The following is an 18,342-nucleotide window of genomic DNA, read 5'->3' on the forward strand; positions in this document are numbered from 1 at the left end:
AGGGTGGAGGGATTATGATTTTTAATCCTAATTTGATTACTGTGGGTGGATGAGAATTTGGCACAAAGCCTCCAGAAGAGGTGACGGATGAGGGAGAAGTCAGACGAGTGTTTACAAGGCGCGGTAAGGGTGGGAGCAGTGGCGAGGGACGGAAACCCGAGTTCAGGCGTCATCTGAAGAAAGGCAGGAACCTGGTGAGGCAGAGGGAGTGCGGGCATGTGGGTGACACGAGGCCCACGCATTCTTTCTTGAAACGTTAAATCTGGGTTGCTTTGCCTTTCAGATCTAAAATGGTCCCTGGCTCCTGTAAGTGTGCATATGTTGATCGTCACTCAAGAGGCGCTCTGGGGGTAAGAAGTCAGGGCCAAAGGGCGGCTTTGCCCTTTCCAGATCAAAACTGGGGAGAAGGCCGCTAAGGACCACTGGCTTCCAGGAGCGCGGGAACATTTCCCGGGCGGCCCTGCCCCCTGCTGGAGAGGTCCCATCCCCGTGTCCCCGTGGCGGTGATCTCAGGCGTGGCGGGAGGGGTGCAGGCCGGGGACTTTGGGAAGCAGCGGCGGTGGAGCTTGGTGGGGCTGGGACTTCTGGTCCTGGGGCGGGATTCCATGTTAACACGTGGGCCTCGGGAGAGTTTGGAGGCCCCGCCTGGCGTGAATTGTTGGCAGAAGAGGAGGGGGAAGCACTGGCAGAACCGGGCAGTGTGTGGAGGACCCCGAAGCAAAGGCGGTGAGAGGGAACGGAAGGCCAGGGGGTAGGAGACCGGCCTGAGCGCGTGGCCCCTCCTGGGGGGCTGCTCGCAGGGACCAGTGCGGACGCCGGGTGCTGTCACGTGTGCTGCCGATGGGACGCCGCTTTCCCGCTGCTCTGCCAGCCCTCAGTACCTGCTCTTGGCAGCTTCGCCTTCCCTCTCGTAGCCCTGTCTGTGTGACCTTCCCTTTCGGAGCAGCCACGCGTTCTGTGATGGGCTGCAGAGCCAGGCCGAGGAGTGCCGTGTGAGCACTGAAGGCCGAGTCCAGACCTCGCTGCTTCCACTAGACCAGGAACCTCCAGGTACCTCGGGGGCTTTGTCATGTTGCAAAAAAATGGGCAGGAATTAAAACCCCTCCCTGTTTACTTCTCAGATTGCTATGAGAATAAATATTTGAAAATATTTTGTAAATGAAAGTTTTCAGCTTTTGTATTTTGATTTTGTTTTCAGAACTACAAAAGGAAATTTATTTCAACAGCAAAAGAGAACATTTACATTCGAACACAATGATGAAAGGATGTCCCGCGAAAGGAAAAAAAAAGCCCGTAACATGAAGTTTTTTATTTGAATTTCTGAAACAAAATAACTTGGGGATTCTTGCCTTAGGAAAGGAAAGGGGGAACAGCACAACAGTTCTTCTTGCCAGAGCATAGTCCTTGCAGCTTGGTTGTCTAGAATCCGGCATCAATTCATGACCTACCCTGATCCTCATACACTCCCATCATGGGCCTGGAGGGTTCATCTCACCGTCTTCAGCACCAGCCTGCTTCCTGGGCCCCAAGAAGGAACCTCAGGGGAAGAGGTTTCCAGAATTCTGTTTTATTTGTTATTCTTGTGGCCTGGAGAGAATATTATTTCACTTAGAACTCCCTCCTGTTCCTTTTCCATTCATCACAGAAATGGGAATCAAGGCCCTGACCATTCTCTGAAGATCACAAGGAGGATAAACTTGCTTGCCCTTCTCCTTTGGGCAGGATCCCAAGGGCCACGGCCCCTTGATGCCCCTTAATCTTGGCATCAACAAGCCCAAAGTCTCTTGTGTGGCACTGAAGGAACTACAGACCACAGAGGGTGGAGAGCAGGCTTCTCCTCGAGTCAGTGCAAGAGCATTAAGACTTGGCTGTACCTTTACCCCATCCTACCAGGTCTGATACCCTTGCTCCTCTGTGAGGATTTCCTGAAGAGAAATTTACAGTGCGTCTTTCATTCTTAATCCTGGGAAATGGTTTTGTTTGGTGATGGCCATTGACCACGACTGCAGGGGGACTTTCAGAGTGAGTGAATGTTTGCATATACATTGGAATTAGAAAGAACTTCCAGGTTCAGCCTCCTCCATCAGTTAGGTAAAGAACTTTGATCTGTGCCACACACGGGATCAGTTCACCCAAATCAACCCACTCCTAATAATGGGAACAAAAGTTGATCACCCTATAGCTTCCCTGCTCTTAGCGTGGCCATGAGACTGGTGTATTCAAAACTCCCATTTAGTGCCACCTGGGTGGCTCAGTTAAGCTTTTGACTCTTGATTTCGGCTCAGGTCGTGATCTCATGGTTTGTGAGTTTGAGCCCCACATTGGGCTCTGAACTGGCAGTACAGAGCCTGCTCGGGAATCTCTGTCTCCCTCTCCCTCTGCCCCTCCTCTGCTAACAAAAAATCTCTCTCTCTCAAAAATAAATAAATAAACATTAAAAAGAAAAAAAACCCACCAAACAAAAAACCCTCCAAAATTCCATTCAAAACTCCCACACGTACTTCGCCACGCTCTTTTCCCCTTCCAGCTATCTGGGACTGTCACTCCCCAGCAAGACCCTGGGAGCCATGGGCTGGAGGAAGAGTGACTGTCAGCCAGGATCCTTTCATGACAAAGTAGAAGAGAGACACCCTACCTACCCCCTGTCCCTGCTGCAAGTGTGGCTATTCAACTGCCTTACTGGAACTGGGAGATCTTGCTGTTAAATATTTTATGTGTGCCTTAGTTTACTCATCTGTAAAACAAGAACGAAATTTTTTACTTCACAAGGTTTTTAAACAAGTAATATGAGCGCTAATGAATGATGGCCACCCATTGTAGTGCCTGGCACGTAACAGATGCTCACAAAATCCTTGTTGAATACGTATCTTCATTCCTGGAGGACTGTTGTGATATTTCAATGAAATTGTCATTTTGGAAACAGAGAGATCAAGATGGAAAAGCTAGTTGATGGAAATGAAAAAATGATATTTCAGCCCCTTCCTCCCTCTGTTTTAAGAAGCTTGGACAATCTGAGGAACTAGTCATTTGTCCAGGGGAATGGAGTAGCCTATTGTAGGTATCATGGAATCCGTAATACAGGAGGATGACATCTGTTTAATTTCAAGCCCCTTTTTAGTGTCTTCCCCAACCAAAGGACAAGAATTTATGGTCTTTGGGATTGGTGTTTAAATGAAGCAGCAGGCTAGGGGCACCTGGGTGGCTCAGTCGGTTGAGCGTCCAACTTTGGCTCAGGTCATGATCTCACAGCTCGTGAGTTCGAGCCCCGCGTCGGGCTCTGTGCTGACAGCTCAGAGCCTGGAGCCTGCTTCGGATTCTGTGTCTCCCTCTCTCTCTGACCCTTCCCCACTTGTACTCTGTCTCTCTCTCAAATAAATAAACATTAAAAAAAATGAAGCAGCAGGTTTATGTTTTTTTAAACATAAAAAAATGACAGTGAGGATCATAAACAGGATAAAAAATTCCTTGTACAGATTTGTATGGATTTTTTTCTTTCTCTTTGAAATATAACATCTTTCCTTCAGAGGACTTAGACATCGTTAAAGAGTAACCTCGGGGATCAGACAGACCTAGATTCGAATCCTGGGTAAATTAGTTAATATTCAGATTATGTGTTCCCTCGCTGTAAAATTGGGGTTAGGTATGTACCTCATAGAGATGTCCCGTTGCCAAAGGGATTGCACATAAATTTGCCTGGCTCCTTCCTTCCCTTTGTCTTGCGAAGGTGCATCTTGCTAAGACCCTCGGCTGGTTTGTGAGGCCACACTCAGTGGTGACCAGGAATATCCACATCATATAAAGTTACTGCAGAAGACTCAGGGGGGTCGTGAGACTGCCCAGCCTGCAAAAGTCTAGGTTATGCCTGCAGAGTAAAGATCACAAAGTTCTGAGAAAGCTATTTTTAAATGGCTTCCTGCTGAGAGACCAGCTTTCTGGAAAGGTTTATTTCCGGCCCATTGTAGCTTTCCACCTGATCTCCTACAATCCTTCTGGTATTTATCCCCATCTGCTGGTACAATATGAGAGACACTCCTTCCTCAGAGGCAGTCGGCTGTTGATAGCCTTTTTGCTCAAGCATCACGCAGGGGCTCAGGCCAGCACTGAGATCTGGGAGGAGAAAGAGGAAGTTTCTGGAACAGAAGAGAAACAGGGCTTCTTATTAAAGAAGGGGAATGTTATTTTTAGTCTCGGCATGAGTTGCTTTTATTTGTTCCTCTGGGGAGTCAGCTTCTCTTTAAAGTGACTCTCTGGTATGGGAGCTGTCAGGTTAGAGACCTGGAGAATGTAACACTCCACACAGAGAACTTAAAATATCCACCGTTATTTTACTCGTGAACCTGCTATTTGCTCAGGGCTCCGCTGAACAGCTTGTCTCTACTTGAGCAGCACGGGCTAAGGCAGCTTGAAGGTTAGACGGGTGTGACGAATGGCTGGTGACTGGAATCGTCTCGAGGCTTCCTTCCCTGATGCATCTGCTGGTTGGTGCTGGCACTGGCTGTGAGCTCAAGTGAAAGCCATTGGCTGAACACCTACATGTGGCTTCTCCATGTGGCCACTTGGCTCCCTCAGAGCATGCTGACTGGGTTCCAAGAGGGGGCCTGGGCACAAGCTGCATTGCATTTTCCTACCTAACCTCGGAAGTCACTTAGCATCACTTCTACCCTTATTGTAGGCCTCCATTGACAGGGAAGGAGTGTAGGCCCCTCCCCTTAGTGGGAGGAGTGTCAGCATCCACAACGTAAGACAGGAGACCTGTGTTGGCCTGTGGAGAATGACTGTCTGCCACAGAGAGGAACGGGTGGAGGAATGGAGGCATGGGCTTGTTGTTGGAAAAGTAAGGAGAGCAAGCTACTTTTTCTTTTACTTTCAAGTACAACTTTCAAACACTGGAAGAATGGATTGGAGCATGTGGAGAAATAACAATGTAAGAGAAAACAGAAGTAGAATTGAAAAAATATATTTTCTTTATTTGGGACACATGGTGACACGAAGAACCCAAACTGGTTTTACACCAGACAACAAAGTCTTGCTTAGAAAGGCCTCCTCTATTTCAAGATTATTCATCCATGATTTCTAGTATTTCTGTGGTTTAATTTTTTGATATATTTGGAAATCATTTTGATGAAAGGAGGGAACTCAGAGTTCAGATTGACTTCTTCCAAGTGATTAACCAGTTGGAACATACACTTACTGATTAACCATCTTTTCCTTACTGATTTGAAATTTATCACATCCTAACTTCCTATTTTGGGGTCTACTTCTGGACTCCATTATTTTAATCTACTTTCATATCCTACCCTCAGATAATTCTCCAACCCGTGAGCTCTGGAACTAGACAGATCTAAATTCAGAAGCAGCTTAGCCACTGCCTACTTGAATTCTTGGGCCTCAATTTGCTTCTGTGTAAGTTGGGGATAATTGTATATATCTGACTGGGTCATTTTCAAGATTGCACGACTTCATGTGTTGTGCAAAAGCGGAGACCATTAGCTCCCAGCCCCGTGCAGGTTGGGCTCTCTGGAAGCCGGCTCTGAGATGGAGCTTCATGAGTGGGATGTTTATTTGGGGGTTCCCTAAGATCGACGCCTGTGGCTGGGCAGGGGAGGAGGCAGTAACTGGGCAGGGGGAAGACCTGTGTTGTGACGCGGACCCAAGCACCAGCCCAGCCAGCGAGAAGGAGCTCGAGCACAGACAGCCCTTAAATATTGTCCTGGGCCGACCAGCATTGTACACCCCATCAATCAGTGTTACTTGGGGCCATCAGCGAAACGAGTGTGACCTGGGTGAGGTGGCTCTCTGAGGCTGAAGCAACCCCCAAAGGAACTGACAGGTGGAAGCCTTTTGCTAAGTGTGTTTCCAGCGGCCGGGTGGACGTGTCCTTTGGTAAAGAGGCTTTCTTGGTTGCCTGTCACAGAGTTCACCACAGCCCCTCATTCAAATGCTTTTCATTTCTCCTCTCATTTCCAAGTCTCTGAGTGATGAACAGTTCAGCAGAGATTCACGCTGGAAGGCTGCCTGTCCCGAGCCCTCTGGTAGGCGGCTGAAGTACTTTATGCATCACAGAGGCACTGGGAACGCACCGAGGTGTGAGGAGGAATGATTTTGCACGAGGTGGAGTAAGGTGAGGCGATACAGCCTAAATGAAACGAGCCAAGCAAGGATTCGACAAACCCAGAGCTTTCATCTCACCTTAAAACACTTCTCTTTTGATCATTTATTTTTGTTCATTTCTGGGTCAAAAACTTGACTCTGAAGGGGAATGTGAATGTGATAACCAGGCTGTGGAACAATCCCGTGATTACAGGGAATCATCTCAGAAAAGTATTTCTGGAGATCAAACAAGATGAGGTCATCAATTTGCTTTTCTTTTTATTATAAAAGTAAAATAAAAAATAGCATTTATAAATCCAACATTTTTTCCTTTAAAGTATTTGATCTAAAAAACATATTTACAATAGCAAAATGCAGAAAAGGGGGAAAATACCATTTTCAGCACTGATTGTAACCATGTTTAAATATTGACATGTACAGGTTCTTTTTTTCAAATCACATAGATAACCACATTAGAAAAAGCAGTAAGCCTTTTTTATTATACACCGTGTGACTCTCATTTAAAAATATTCCTTTTCTTAATCCTTAATCTGAGTGCACGGCTGTGCTGTGGACGGCCAGAAATAACACCAGGTGGACACTGGGACACCTTTTAATGACAGTGGGAGCGCAGCAAGGGGACAGCAGCAGTGACCATGGAAAGCAGCCGGTAAAGCTCAATAAGCTAATTCGCCCACAAGGAGGCGCCAGCCCGGCTCGCCGTGACCGCTGGAGCAGCTGGAAGTGGACCGGACTAACATTCATGTGAGAACCAAGAAAGGAAGCCACCTTCAAAAGGCCTTGAATTAAATTCCGAGTGATTCAGGCAGGCTGGTTTTCCTCTGAGCACCTCTGGATGCCCTTCGCCTCCTTCTTTTGGACAGTGCGGTGGAATTTCAGAGCTTTGGTTTTACACGGTGCGGGGCGCTGCCAGCAGGCTAGATTTTGCCTTCTATAGGTCCTTCCCGCCCGTACTCACGGGGCACTTTGTTAAGAGTCAGCAAGGAGCCGCCGCTGGTCAGAGACTCTGTAAAGCTGAGTTTGCGGAAGGAGGTCTCCACGCCGCTGTCACAGATGCTGTCGTCCCGGACCTCGTCTGGGGGAAGAAGCACAGATTCACTGGGGTGCGGCTGGGCAAAGGCAGAGCCTTAGCTCTCGTACACCTTCCATTCTGGCCGGCCTCGGGGTCTGGATCTACAAGGCTCGTGGGCTGCTTCTGCCTATCGGGTTCCCCAAGTCACCGCGCCTCCCCGCCCGCGCTGCCTGCTTGTCGCTACTGTGCACGGTGAGGGGAGGAGGGAGAACCTTGAGAATATAAAAACTGTGAAGACATCAAAATTAGTCAAATGCTTTCACATCTCTTTTTTACCATCATGTTTATCAGAATCCTTTCTGAGTTCTCCTAACTCACAGTGTACTTTTTTTTTCTTAGAAATCAGGTGTATTTTTCCAACCACCATATTACCTATTTTATAGCTGGGAAAATTGCTGAACCCTGGCAAAATAAATGGGTGACAGAAGCAGGAGGTAGAGATGAGACATCTCTCCGGGGCCTCATGTGCTAGTGAACGCTGTTTGTTGCGTCCAAAACATTCTGGTAGCAAAGAAAATAAGGTGATTATGATGAAAATGAGTCTGTACTGAACAATAGGTCAAATCCTCCTTGTTGAGAAGTGTCTTTAGAGATCTGAACAGTGTTGAGTTATTCCCCATAGAGAGGAAGTGATCAAAGAAACACAAGTCTAATATACACAAATCAAAATGATACCTTCTTGTATATTCAATTCCAATATTAAAATATTAAGACCTTAATGGCATTGACACAGCTATTGTGTTCTAATTGACTTGTTGAGTTATCCAATGAGCCAGTCTTTACTGGGTTTCTTTTAAATTTTTAAAAAATGTTTATTTATTTTTGAGAGACAGAGCATGAGTGGGGGAGAAGCAGAAAGAGAGGGAGACAGAGAATCCAAAGCAGTCTCCAGGCTCTGAGCTGTCAGCACAGAGCCCAATGCAGGGCTCAAAGCTGCGAACTGCGAGATCATGACCTGAGCCGAAGTCGGATGCTTAACTGACTGAGCCACCAGGCACCCCTCTTTATTGGGTTTCTATTATATGCCAGTTAGTACAAGGTATTTTCAAAATAACTACAAGTCAGAAATCAAATAAAATTTCAAAAATATAAGTATTTTCTGGGTGCTGGGTGGCTCAGTCGGTAAGCATCTGACTTTGGCTCAGGTCATGATCTCACCGTTTGTGAGTTTGAGTCCCACAGCAGGTGAGATCAAACCCCGCTTAGGATGAGCATGAGCCCCACTCAGGGTGAGACCTCTCTCTCTCTGTCTGCCCCTCGTGGGATTCTCTCTCCCTCTCTCCCTCCTCCATTCTCCCTCATTCACTGTGCCCTGTCTCTCAAAAAGTAAAATAAATGAAATGAAATAAAATAAAATAAAATAAAATAAAATAAAAAGATATAAATATTTTCCTGTTTCTTTGTGTAAAAGGAGCACCAGGTCAGGATATAGGAGATGTGGATTATTTTCCTGGTGGTCACATTATTCCTTTCTAAAGTGCATAACATCTGTCCTTACTCTCCTAGGAAGGGCCCTGATAAGTGACACTTGTGCTGAAACTGAAAGGCAAGAAGGAACCACCAGGTGAGGATCTTTGTAGGGAAGGGAAAGAGAAGGTTCAGGTCTTAAGACTGGCTCAGACCTGTGAGCAGAACAGTTGCGGGTGGGGGGCCCCAGGTGGTGGGGCAGGAGGAAGGGCATATGAAAGCATTTACAAGAGAGAATGGACAAAGGGACACTGCCTTTATTTATTTATTTAAATATGTTTATTTATTTTTGAGAGACAGAGCGCGAGCTGGGGAGGGGCAGAGAGAGGGAGACAGAATCTGAATGAGGCTCCAGGCTCTGAGCTGTCAGAGCCCGATGTGGGGCTTGAACCCATGAGCTGTGAGATTATGACCTGGGCGGAAGTCGGCTGCTTAACTAACTGAGCCACCCAGGTTCCCCAGGGGCACTGCCTTTATTACTTACTGCTCTATCTTCAAAGCCTTATACTGGGCTAGGCACTCAGGATGCACTCAGTAAAGATTTGGTGAATGGATGAATGAACTGGAAGGTATAAAACGGGAGTGACATAAAAGCAACTAATTTTTATTTTTTTCCTTTTTTTAAAAAACTGTTTATTTTGCGAGAGAGGGAATGGGAGCGAGCGAGTGGGGAAGGGACAGAGAGAAAGAGAGAGAGAGAGAGTGGGAGTGAATCCTAAGCACAGAGACTGATGCGGGGCTTGATGACCTGAGCAGAGATCAAGAGTTGGACACTCAACCACCTCAACCACCCAGGTGCCTCTCGCCTTTTTTTAATAGCACTAATTTTTAAAAAGAATCTCACTATCTGTTGTGTTGAGAGTGGACTGAAGGGAGGGGGACAGCCTGGAAGCAGGGAGACTGATGAAAAGCCGCTAGAGGAAGTGGGGCAAAAAATGAGGGCAGGTGGACAAGGGTGGTTGTCTCAGAGCAAGGACTGGGCTGTGTGTGAGGTGGTTTCTAGCAGCAAGTGTCCGTGGGCAAAGTCTCAGATTTTTGTCTAAACCTGGAGGATGGCAGTGCTTCTGCCTGACATGGCCAACTGTTCATCTTTCAAAGATGAGCAAATTCTAGTTGCTGCTATGTTCTCAGTGGCGTGTGAGCCGAGGACACTGGATGAGTCAGGAGAGGGAAGGGGGGTGGGGGTCCAGACAGAAAGTGCAGAGTGGTTGCTGAGAGAGGGCAAGGACCCATTTACAGGGAAACAAAGGATTATTGGGCTGTGCTGGGAGTCTGTTATGTTATGTGTTTCAGATGAGTGACGGAGGGGTGGGTAAGGGTCAGTGCTGTGGGTTGGGAGGAGGCGAAGAGAGAAGGTGAAGCCATTGCAGGGGTGGAGGCGAGGAGCTAGGGTGCTGTGGTGGGAACTGGGGCCAGTCCTGGCTCTATAAGCCTTGCTCTGTATGTTTCTCTCTCTCTTTTTTAAAGTTGTGTTTTTTGTTTTTTGTTTTTTTTGAGAGAGATAGAGAGAGCAGGGGAGGGGCAGAGAGAGAGAGAGAGAGAGAGAGAGAAAGAGAGAGAGAATCCTAAGCAGACTTTGCACTGCCAGCGCACAGCCTGACATGGGGCTCGATCCCACAAACTGTGAGATGATGACCTGAGCTGAAATCAAGAGTCAGACACTTAACCGACTGAGCCACCCAGGTGCCCTCTCTCTTTTTTAATTTTAAGAAGTGAGAGAAACACTATTTGCCTTAACCAGCCACATCATGTTGTTTTTAATATTTATTAGGAACTGAAGTGACTCACAGATTAATGTGACTGTTCCTGGGGACAGCCCCCCACCTGACCGGTAGCAGCAGGAGAGGGGCAGAGGGCAGAACCTGTGAGCTGCAGGGGGGAAGACAGACACACTGGACCATGTACTCAGGGAACGATGGCAGGGAGGACAGCCATATCCCAAGACACTGAAGACACAGTCTGGGGAGCAGAGATGATCTCAGCTGTCCTGTTGTTTCCTTACCTACTGGTGACCTTGTGGAGGCAGGTGAGAGGGGCAGTGAGAGGGTCTTCCCTGGACTGGGGGCTGCAGTTCCCGGGGTGCAGAAGGCGGCCTGGATCACTTCGATCGCTTCGGTATAGCCCATCTGTCTCAGGGCCTCCACCAGCTCTTTAATTGTCCCCCCAGAGACCTGTGAGGAAGAAGGAAGAGTGTGTCCCGGTGCCAGGAGCAAGTGGGCAGGCTGTCAGCATGACACGCACCACCCCCCTTAACCCCCGAGAGAGCCTGGCGGCACTGGAGGGGTCAGAGGGAAGAGCGGAGAAGGAGACACACGGTCGTCGAGTGGAGTTTCCTGTTTCAGCTCAGAGACCACTCAGGAAATCACAGAGAAGTGGCTTCCAGTAAGCACAGGGGACAGAGAGGGAGAGAAGTGCTGAGGCAGTGAAACTCTACCTGCAGCGAAGGTCACGCCGTATCCCTGTTTGGGCTGAAGCTCTGAAAACCACCGAGAAACAAGAGCTAACAAGGAAATCTTCAGTAGAAAATAATTTCACCTCACAGAACGCTTCCCCTCACAGAAAGCTGACTCCATGTCCTGCCACAGGATGAAGGCATGTTCTTGGGGCCAGGAAGATAACGCACATGAATCACAGTCTGTCAGGTTTGTTCGGCGGGGGGGAGGGTCAAAGTTCCCTCTAAGTAGGATTTTTGCAGGAAATGGCAAGGTATTTGAAAATAGGGAACACCTGAAGGTATCTGAAAGCTGTCTTCTTACAAAAGCGGGTTTCCACCCTGGCCTGGGTCACCCTCCCAGGATATGAGCCATGAGTGACTGACTTTCCTCCTCAGAGTTAAGGGAGGGGGGAGGGAATCAGGCCCAAGTCAGCGATGTTAACAGAGGAGGGTCCAATAAAAATGTGAGGTGATGTGTTACCTCGTAGTTGTCCATAAGAGTTTTAGAAGGAGCGGGACTCAGCCGGAAGGCATTATTTAGTATCCCCAGGCCTAACTTCTGTGCCAGGGTAGCCCAGTTTTTGTCTGGATCAGGGATTTCTAGCAACTTGTAGAGCTGCAACTTGGCATCTTCAGTCAGCTGTTTCATGTCTCCTGAAGGAATGAAGAAGAAACACGGCTGTCCTAAGCGACCAGAGTCACTCTGGAGGGACTGACCATGGCCACACGGCTGCCCTCTAATGCCCAGTGGGAGCAGTGAAGCTCCTCTCCTCGCAGTTGGCAGAAGCCCTGCCGAGTAGCAGCACTATATGCGTTTTGGTAGATTACGGCTGGATATTCCCCCTTGCATACGTCCAGGATCTTCTGATTCTGAAACAAGCCACTGTGCCTTTCACAGTCCAGACTGGATAATGCTGGCTCTCCCTCACCCCTTTAAATGACAGTGTGGAGAGGACACTGGTTAAGCGCTCACCTTGTGCGAGTAAATCATCGGATGTAAACTCTGGCTCATATGGTTTCCCATTTAATATATCGAACACCTGTTGGGAAGAAAATCATGGAAAACCATTACACATTAAAGGTGCCAGGAGGGGAATCAGTTTCTTTATGATCAAGGACTGCGTCCTCCTTAGGAGGGCCTAGTACCCCAAAGGTGGAGGAATGGGAAGGAGTCAACACCTTGACCCATGAAGTCATGACAATGCTCTTTGGGGAAAGAAAAGTCCTGGGGGCTCTGGGGCCAGGAGGCTGTGCTCTACAGGGGCCTCTGAGGTGGGTACGAAGACCCAAGCCAACCTTGCAGAGAGCCAGGGCCACAGTCCTTCTGAGGGACGGACACCATCCAGGCCACCAAATCAGCCATGTGTTGGGATGTGATGTCTCCCTGGGAGCCAGGGTGAGGGCTGAGCTTACTCAGAGCTGTGAAGCTGTGCCTCTTTGCTGCCCCCCCCCCCACCCTCGTAAAAGCCTTATGAGAATGAGTTTAGTAAACTTGCTCAAACAGGTATAGTAATGTTCACAAGACCTGATGTTCTCTTTCCAGCACCATCTACATTTTAAATTGAGGGGACACAAAGGTCTCACATTAAAAGGAAAAATAAATTCCATAGCTACGGAGACCCTTCTGTGTTCTCTGCAGTCACTTTGGGCGTGCTGACTTAGGTAAGGACGACATGGGGTCACTGAAGTGGGTTATCTTTCTGTGTTCTGTGGTGAGGCTTCTGGGAAAGCCAGGTGCTCAGCATAAAAGGGGAACCGTGTGGTCTCTGCCAGGGTCAGTCAACTCAACACCACGGGCCGCGAAGAGGCCAAGAAGCAGTTTTTGGATGTGGAGCAGCGCTTGCCCCTAAGAAAGTCGATTTTGTTGTGTTGGAGATCAACACAGGTTGGAGGGCCAGCCTCCCTCTGGCTCTTCTTCCTGGGCCGTAAAGACCTACCAACTGTTTGCACCTTCAGATTTCAGGTCACTAGAGTTTGGAGGAAGAGTTGAAGTCTATTTACTATGTTTATATTTATTAAAGTCCTCAGAAGACTCCCCGTGTTCTTTTTTTTTTTTTTTTTTTCAACGTTTATTTATTTTTGGGACAGAGAGAGACAGAGCATGAACGGGGGAGGGGCAGAGAGAGAGGGAGACACAGAATCGGAAACAGGCTCCAGGCTCTGAGCCATCAGCCCAGAGCCTGACGCGGGGCTCGAACTCACGGACCGCGAGATCGTGACCTGGCTGAAGTCGGACGCTTAACCGACTGCGCCACCCAGGCGCCCCTCCCCGTGTTCTTTTTATGTAAAGGAGTCACTTACCATAGTTCTAAGACAACTGGAACATCTATCCTAGCTTCAGAAATGCAGCTGGGAACAATTCTGGTGTGAGCTCAGAACGGGAAACTCTTACGTGAGTTGTGTGTTTTCTCCTGCAGAACCCTCTCTCACAACTGAACCCTGATCTGATTAGGCATATGCTTTTACACTCATAACTCTCCTGACCTAGATCTTTCATGGATAGGCTTTTCAAGATAAATATGTCTCTTGACAAGCAGACTTTCTTAAAAATAAAAGGCATGTGCTTTGGGGAATAAAGACCCAGGAAGACCATCTGTTCTTATATTCCTGAATCATTAGCTCCCTCTGGAGCTGCCATCAAATAGCCTGGAGCCACACTCACCTGCCAGTTGGTGGCCATATCTAGAGGTGTGGTTCCAGGCACGACTCCTTCATCCTCTCCATCTTTTTCCCAAGAGTCATCCAGGTCATAGAGAGGCTCAAAGTTCTCCACGAGGGGATCTGCGCCTGTGAAGTCAAGTTACATAGCATTAGGCAAACCCAGATCTTGTTGACTCTGAACTGCTTGCAGAGCTCAGGTTTCCAAAGGCAAAACACAATAGCTCCTAGAGGCAATTACACCTGGATAATTTTTATTTTTCCATTTTATTTTTAAAATATATTTTGGGGGGGCAGCAGAGAGAGAAAGAGAGAGAGAGAGAGAGACAGACAGACAGAATCCAAAGCAGGGTCCAGGCTCCGAGCTGTCAGCACAGAGCCTGACATGGGGCTCAAACTCACGAGCCACGAGATCATGACCTGAGCTGAAGTTGGACACTTAACCAACTGCGCCACCCAGGCGCCTCCACCTGGATAATTTTTAATACATAAAACATGTTTCTACGGAAATATTCAGAGAGCTTCTTTTAAATTCTAATTTATTTTGACTGTAAATATGTCTGATGATACCCTATATAGCCACGGACATTTTCAACAACAAAAGACGTGGAGTACCCTGACCCTCACGTTTAAGTCTCTAGGACGGTTTTCAACCGAAAGATGCACCTTTCGTCTGAGGGGTAATGGCAGCAGTTTACAGGGACTGGGGTGCGCCCTCAGCATTAAGGTCCTAATTTTCTGTTTAGGTTTGTGCCCACCACTGCACACTCTTCACTCCATTCTCCCACTTGCTCAATAGAACAAAGAAACTTGCTGTATAGGGACAACATGCTCAGTTTTCTTCCTGGGTACAGCACTGCCAGGGTCCCGATCCTTAAACAAACAGACACCACAAAAAAACCTTCTCTTAGGAGGTACAGTTATTGAAAATTTTAGGGCTGCTCTTGGAAAAATCCAGTCTGCTTCTTAACGTGTAGCAAGAAAACACCAAAAGTCACTTAGAGATTAGAGCTAGAGTTACTTCTTAAAGGCTTAGAGACTGTTTTTATGGGACTGTTTAGTCTGATGTCTAACAAAACGGTAGTAAGTTCAGAACACCCTTCTGGGAAGAACTTGTTTTTATCTTGCTGGGAGAACGTTAGTTTTGTGCCAACTTCAATAATAGGAGAGGGCCTAATGAAAGTCAGAGTAGGATCTTCATGCTGTTTCTTAGTTCTTCCTCCCAGGCCTGGCCTGATCTTGAAGGCAGGGAATGCCACGTGACCATGGAAACAGTGGAGGAACTAAGAGGAACAATGTATGGGCTGGAGAAGGCTGGAGGAGCTGAACTATATCTGTCCTCCTTAAGTGACCTTCTTCAGGACTTTGAGCTCAGGACTAGGATTTGCATCTGAGTTCCTTCATTTATATAGTGGAGAAACCGCTACTTGCTACTCCTTTCATGGGATACTGAGAATTCAAGGGAAAGCATTTTTGAAAGGCTTATAGCTTCTTGTCTGAAGGCATTTCTTAGTTATAATCAGTGACTACCCAAAGTATGCATACATAACTGCAATCAGAGTGTCTTGTTCAAGAGAAAGTTCAACTTGACAAAGGCTAAGAAGAGGCTATTGTTTCTTTGGATACGATTTTGTTTACTAGAAAAATGTGAGGCTCTCAAATAAAAAGTTTGTACATCTTCCTGGACTCAATTTTGAAAGAAGGTACTTACTTCGCTCTGTTTTCTTAAATTTATGAAACATTTACTTCCCAAAAAGGTTTTAATAATCTCTAAAGTAAATCAGATATGCCAGAGAAGGTCTAAGATACTAATTCCATTAAACGTTTGTTGAGGTCTAAATATACAAGGCAAGAGAGATTCAAGGGTGAGCAGAGATAATTTTCTATACTTCAGAGGACTAGAGAAGTGAACGGAGTAACACCTGCAAATCCTTGAGCAGAGTAGGAGAGAGAAACAGAGTAGAGAGAATAGGGTCTGGAGGTTCAGACGACGAAGTGTGATTCACAGGTATGCCACGTACTGGGACCCTGGGACTGGTACCCACAGGTCTCTCCAGTCTGCCTCCTTGGCTGTGAGATGGCAAAAATAATAATGGTACTTACCTCAAAAGGTTATTGCAGATTAAATGAGACCATGCGTGTGACATGCCTGGTACACAGTAAGGTCAATAAAGGCTAGCCATTTCTAGTGCCTCGCATATAAGGTCGTACTCAATACGTGACCCATTTGTTTTTTCCTATTATTTCAACTTCTAAGAGACCTCTGTTGCCAAAGGAAATTTTAAAATTATGTAATATACCAGTAAACTTTTTTCTGCAGACTTCTGACAATGTCTGAGGCTGGTACTGCTCAGAGTTCTTTAAGGAATCAAATTCAACTTTTAAGAAGATCTCCTGTTGTGGGAGTCAACCTAAACCACGAACACCCAAAACAAACAGATGAAGTAGAGAGTAAAGATTGACATGCCCATCAGGATGAAGTCCAGGATTACTAGTCCAAAGAGCATCATGACGGCAGTTAAAGCGTGATTTGTATTTACTCATGCCTTTCAGCAGCAGCTCTGTGGCTTAAAGAAGATGACATGGCTGCTGAATTGGGGTTGGGTTTGCACTCCTGATAGCGTTTTCCATTACTAACCGCCAGGCCGCCTTACCTGCTGCTTTGAGAAGAGCCGCCAGCCTGGTGGACCCTCTCCCGGCTGCTATGTGCAGGGGTGTGGTTCCATCATATGTGGTACTGTCTACATAGGCATCACCCTAAAATCCAGCCAGCACAGGCAAGAGTTAGTGGAAGGTTCTCTCACGGTTTAGTCCCCACCTTCTCCTGTCAGCATGACCCTTAGGTCATGTTAATAGATCATATTACTAGCCCAGTTGCTATTTGGGGCAGACTCTGTCACTGAAAACATCTCCAATTAGAGATACTGGGCAGATGGTGTCAGGAATGCCCAAAGCTGCTACTGTGGAGCCTTGAGTAGATAATAAACAGAGGTACTGTAAGGAGAAAACCTGTTACTGACATCATTCCTTGAAAAGATGGTCTCAATTCCCTCTTGGGAATTGAATGCCAAGGCAAATACGTGTGTCCTTTACCTCCAGGAGCAGACAGCCAGCAAGGGAGATGTTGTCACGCTCCACAGCCAGGTGCAGTGCCGAGCGCCCCGACTTCCTCTCCTGGGCATTGACGTCGGCCCCGGCGGCCACCAGCAGCAACAGGCACGCCATGCTGTTGCTCATCACGGCTATGTGAATGGCGGTTAGACCTGCAGCCCAAGCACAGGGACAGTCATGGAGCTGGAAGGCTGCTCACAAGATGGCAAAACTGGACCCTATGGAAGGAATGCTGTCAAGTTTCAGCACGCCTCGTGTCTCTACTCCACACGGCCTTAAAAGGTGCTGTAAGTCTGTTGTTCTGCATGTAAACCCACAGTCTGCTTGTATGTTCTCAGGAGAAACAGAGCAAATAAACAATCTCTGGATAAATGATGCTTTCTATGCTCAGGCCTCTGCTTTTTCCTCCTACTAACTATTCCAAATCATCTTTAAAGAAATTAGCTATGGTGAGCAACAGAAATTCTCACAAGAGATGACGAGCTCCAGGTGTCTAAGGAAAGCATTTTGGGGTGCAAATCAAATTACACACATTTATCAAATAGCTACCAATTGTTTAGAGAGCAGACAGAGAAGGTTATACCATAATGTGTGTTTGTCTCTTACCTTCCCCATTAGGGTGGTCGATAAGTAGTGCTGCCTTTTTGTGCTTGAGTAAAACACTGAGAATTTTATCTTGTCCTTCTTTGGCAGCTAGGTGCAAAACAGAGTTACCCAAGCGGTCCAGGAGGCTCAGGTCGGCCCCGGCCTTCAGCAAGTCCTCCACCACAGCCTCCTGCTTGGTGATCACGGCCAAGTGCAAGGGTGTCTGGCAAGTGGAGAAGGGGCAGGAGACACTGGTCAGTGGCAAGCACCTGAACCCATGGGCTTGGTAGCTGCCACTACAATAGGTGGAGTCATCCCTCGGGGCCATTTCCCATTGCCAGATTAACGCCTCCCTACCGCAAATGTTCCATATCCTGTGCTAATGGAGTGTGTATGCTGGACTGCTATTGAGCCGTGCAATAATTAAGATTATTTTTATATTTAAAATTCTTAACAGCTTTCTTGTTTCTCATTACAGCCCGCTGATTGTTAATATGTGAATTCTTCTAATAATAAGTTTAAATTTATTGAATTTCTAGTAGGAATCTATCTTCAGCTGATAATTCTGTATGTTAACAAATCAAAGCAAGGCTACAAGTTTACTGAAGAAGTTGAAATGAACTACTCAATAGAAACCGATTAACAAAGGTGCCATGATTCTACATAACATGGAAAATGAGTTTGCTAAGTTAAAAAATATTTTTCCATGGACTGGCTCCATGAGGCAAATCAATAGAACTCTGGCACCTCCATTTTAATAACAGGTGTCAAAGGGTTCTAAATGTCTTTTTTTAAATTAATTAATCTATTTTGAGAAAGTGAGAGCATGACCGGGGGAGGGGCGGAGACAGAGGGGGACAGAGGATCCGAAGCGGGCTGTGCTGACAGCACAGAGCCCGATATG

At 47.0% G+C, this 18,342-nt stretch overlaps 1 protein-coding gene and 1 long non-coding RNA gene across 5 annotated transcripts in view; one reads left to right on the forward strand and one right to left on the reverse strand.

The window, feature by feature from the left end:
* Positions 1-1,306, forward strand: LOC116738028. Of its 3 annotated transcripts, none has more exons than XR_004343537.1 (3): positions 1-350; positions 801-1,050; positions 1,199-1,306. It is a non-coding gene; the product is annotated as an uncharacterized LOC116738028 (long non-coding RNA). The 3 variants fall into 3 exon arrangements; XR_004343536.1 differs by having other exon boundaries at positions 1-194; positions 284-1,050; XR_004343535.1 differs by having other exon boundaries at positions 1-1,050.
* A 4,884-nt stretch (positions 1,307-6,190) lies between these two features.
* Positions 6,191-18,342, reverse strand: part of NFKB1 (nuclear factor kappa B subunit 1) — a 118,180-nt gene continuing 106,028 nt past the window's right edge. For both annotated transcript variants that reach the window (XM_030313352.1, XM_030313351.1), the window contains exons 17-24: positions 17,460-17,661; positions 16,836-17,005; positions 16,397-16,499; positions 13,747-13,871; positions 12,058-12,124; positions 11,566-11,738; positions 10,653-10,821; positions 6,191-7,186 (exon numbers count right to left, since the gene is read on the reverse strand). In XM_030313352.1, coding sequence (XP_030169212.1) covers positions 7,029-7,186; positions 10,653-10,821; positions 11,566-11,738; positions 12,058-12,124; positions 13,747-13,871; positions 16,397-16,499; positions 16,836-17,005; positions 17,460-17,661 — 1,167 coding nt within the window. In that variant the 3' untranslated portion in view covers positions 6,191-7,028. The remainder of the gene's footprint in view (positions 7,187-10,652; positions 10,822-11,565; positions 11,739-12,057; positions 12,125-13,746; positions 13,872-16,396; positions 16,500-16,835; positions 17,006-17,459; positions 17,662-18,342) is intronic.

The sequence above is a fragment of the Lynx canadensis genome, chromosome B1, assembly GCF_007474595.2.
Source record: "Lynx canadensis isolate LIC74 chromosome B1, mLynCan4.pri.v2, whole genome shotgun sequence".
Classification (NCBI taxonomy): Eukaryota; Metazoa; Chordata; class Mammalia; order Carnivora; family Felidae; genus Lynx; species Lynx canadensis.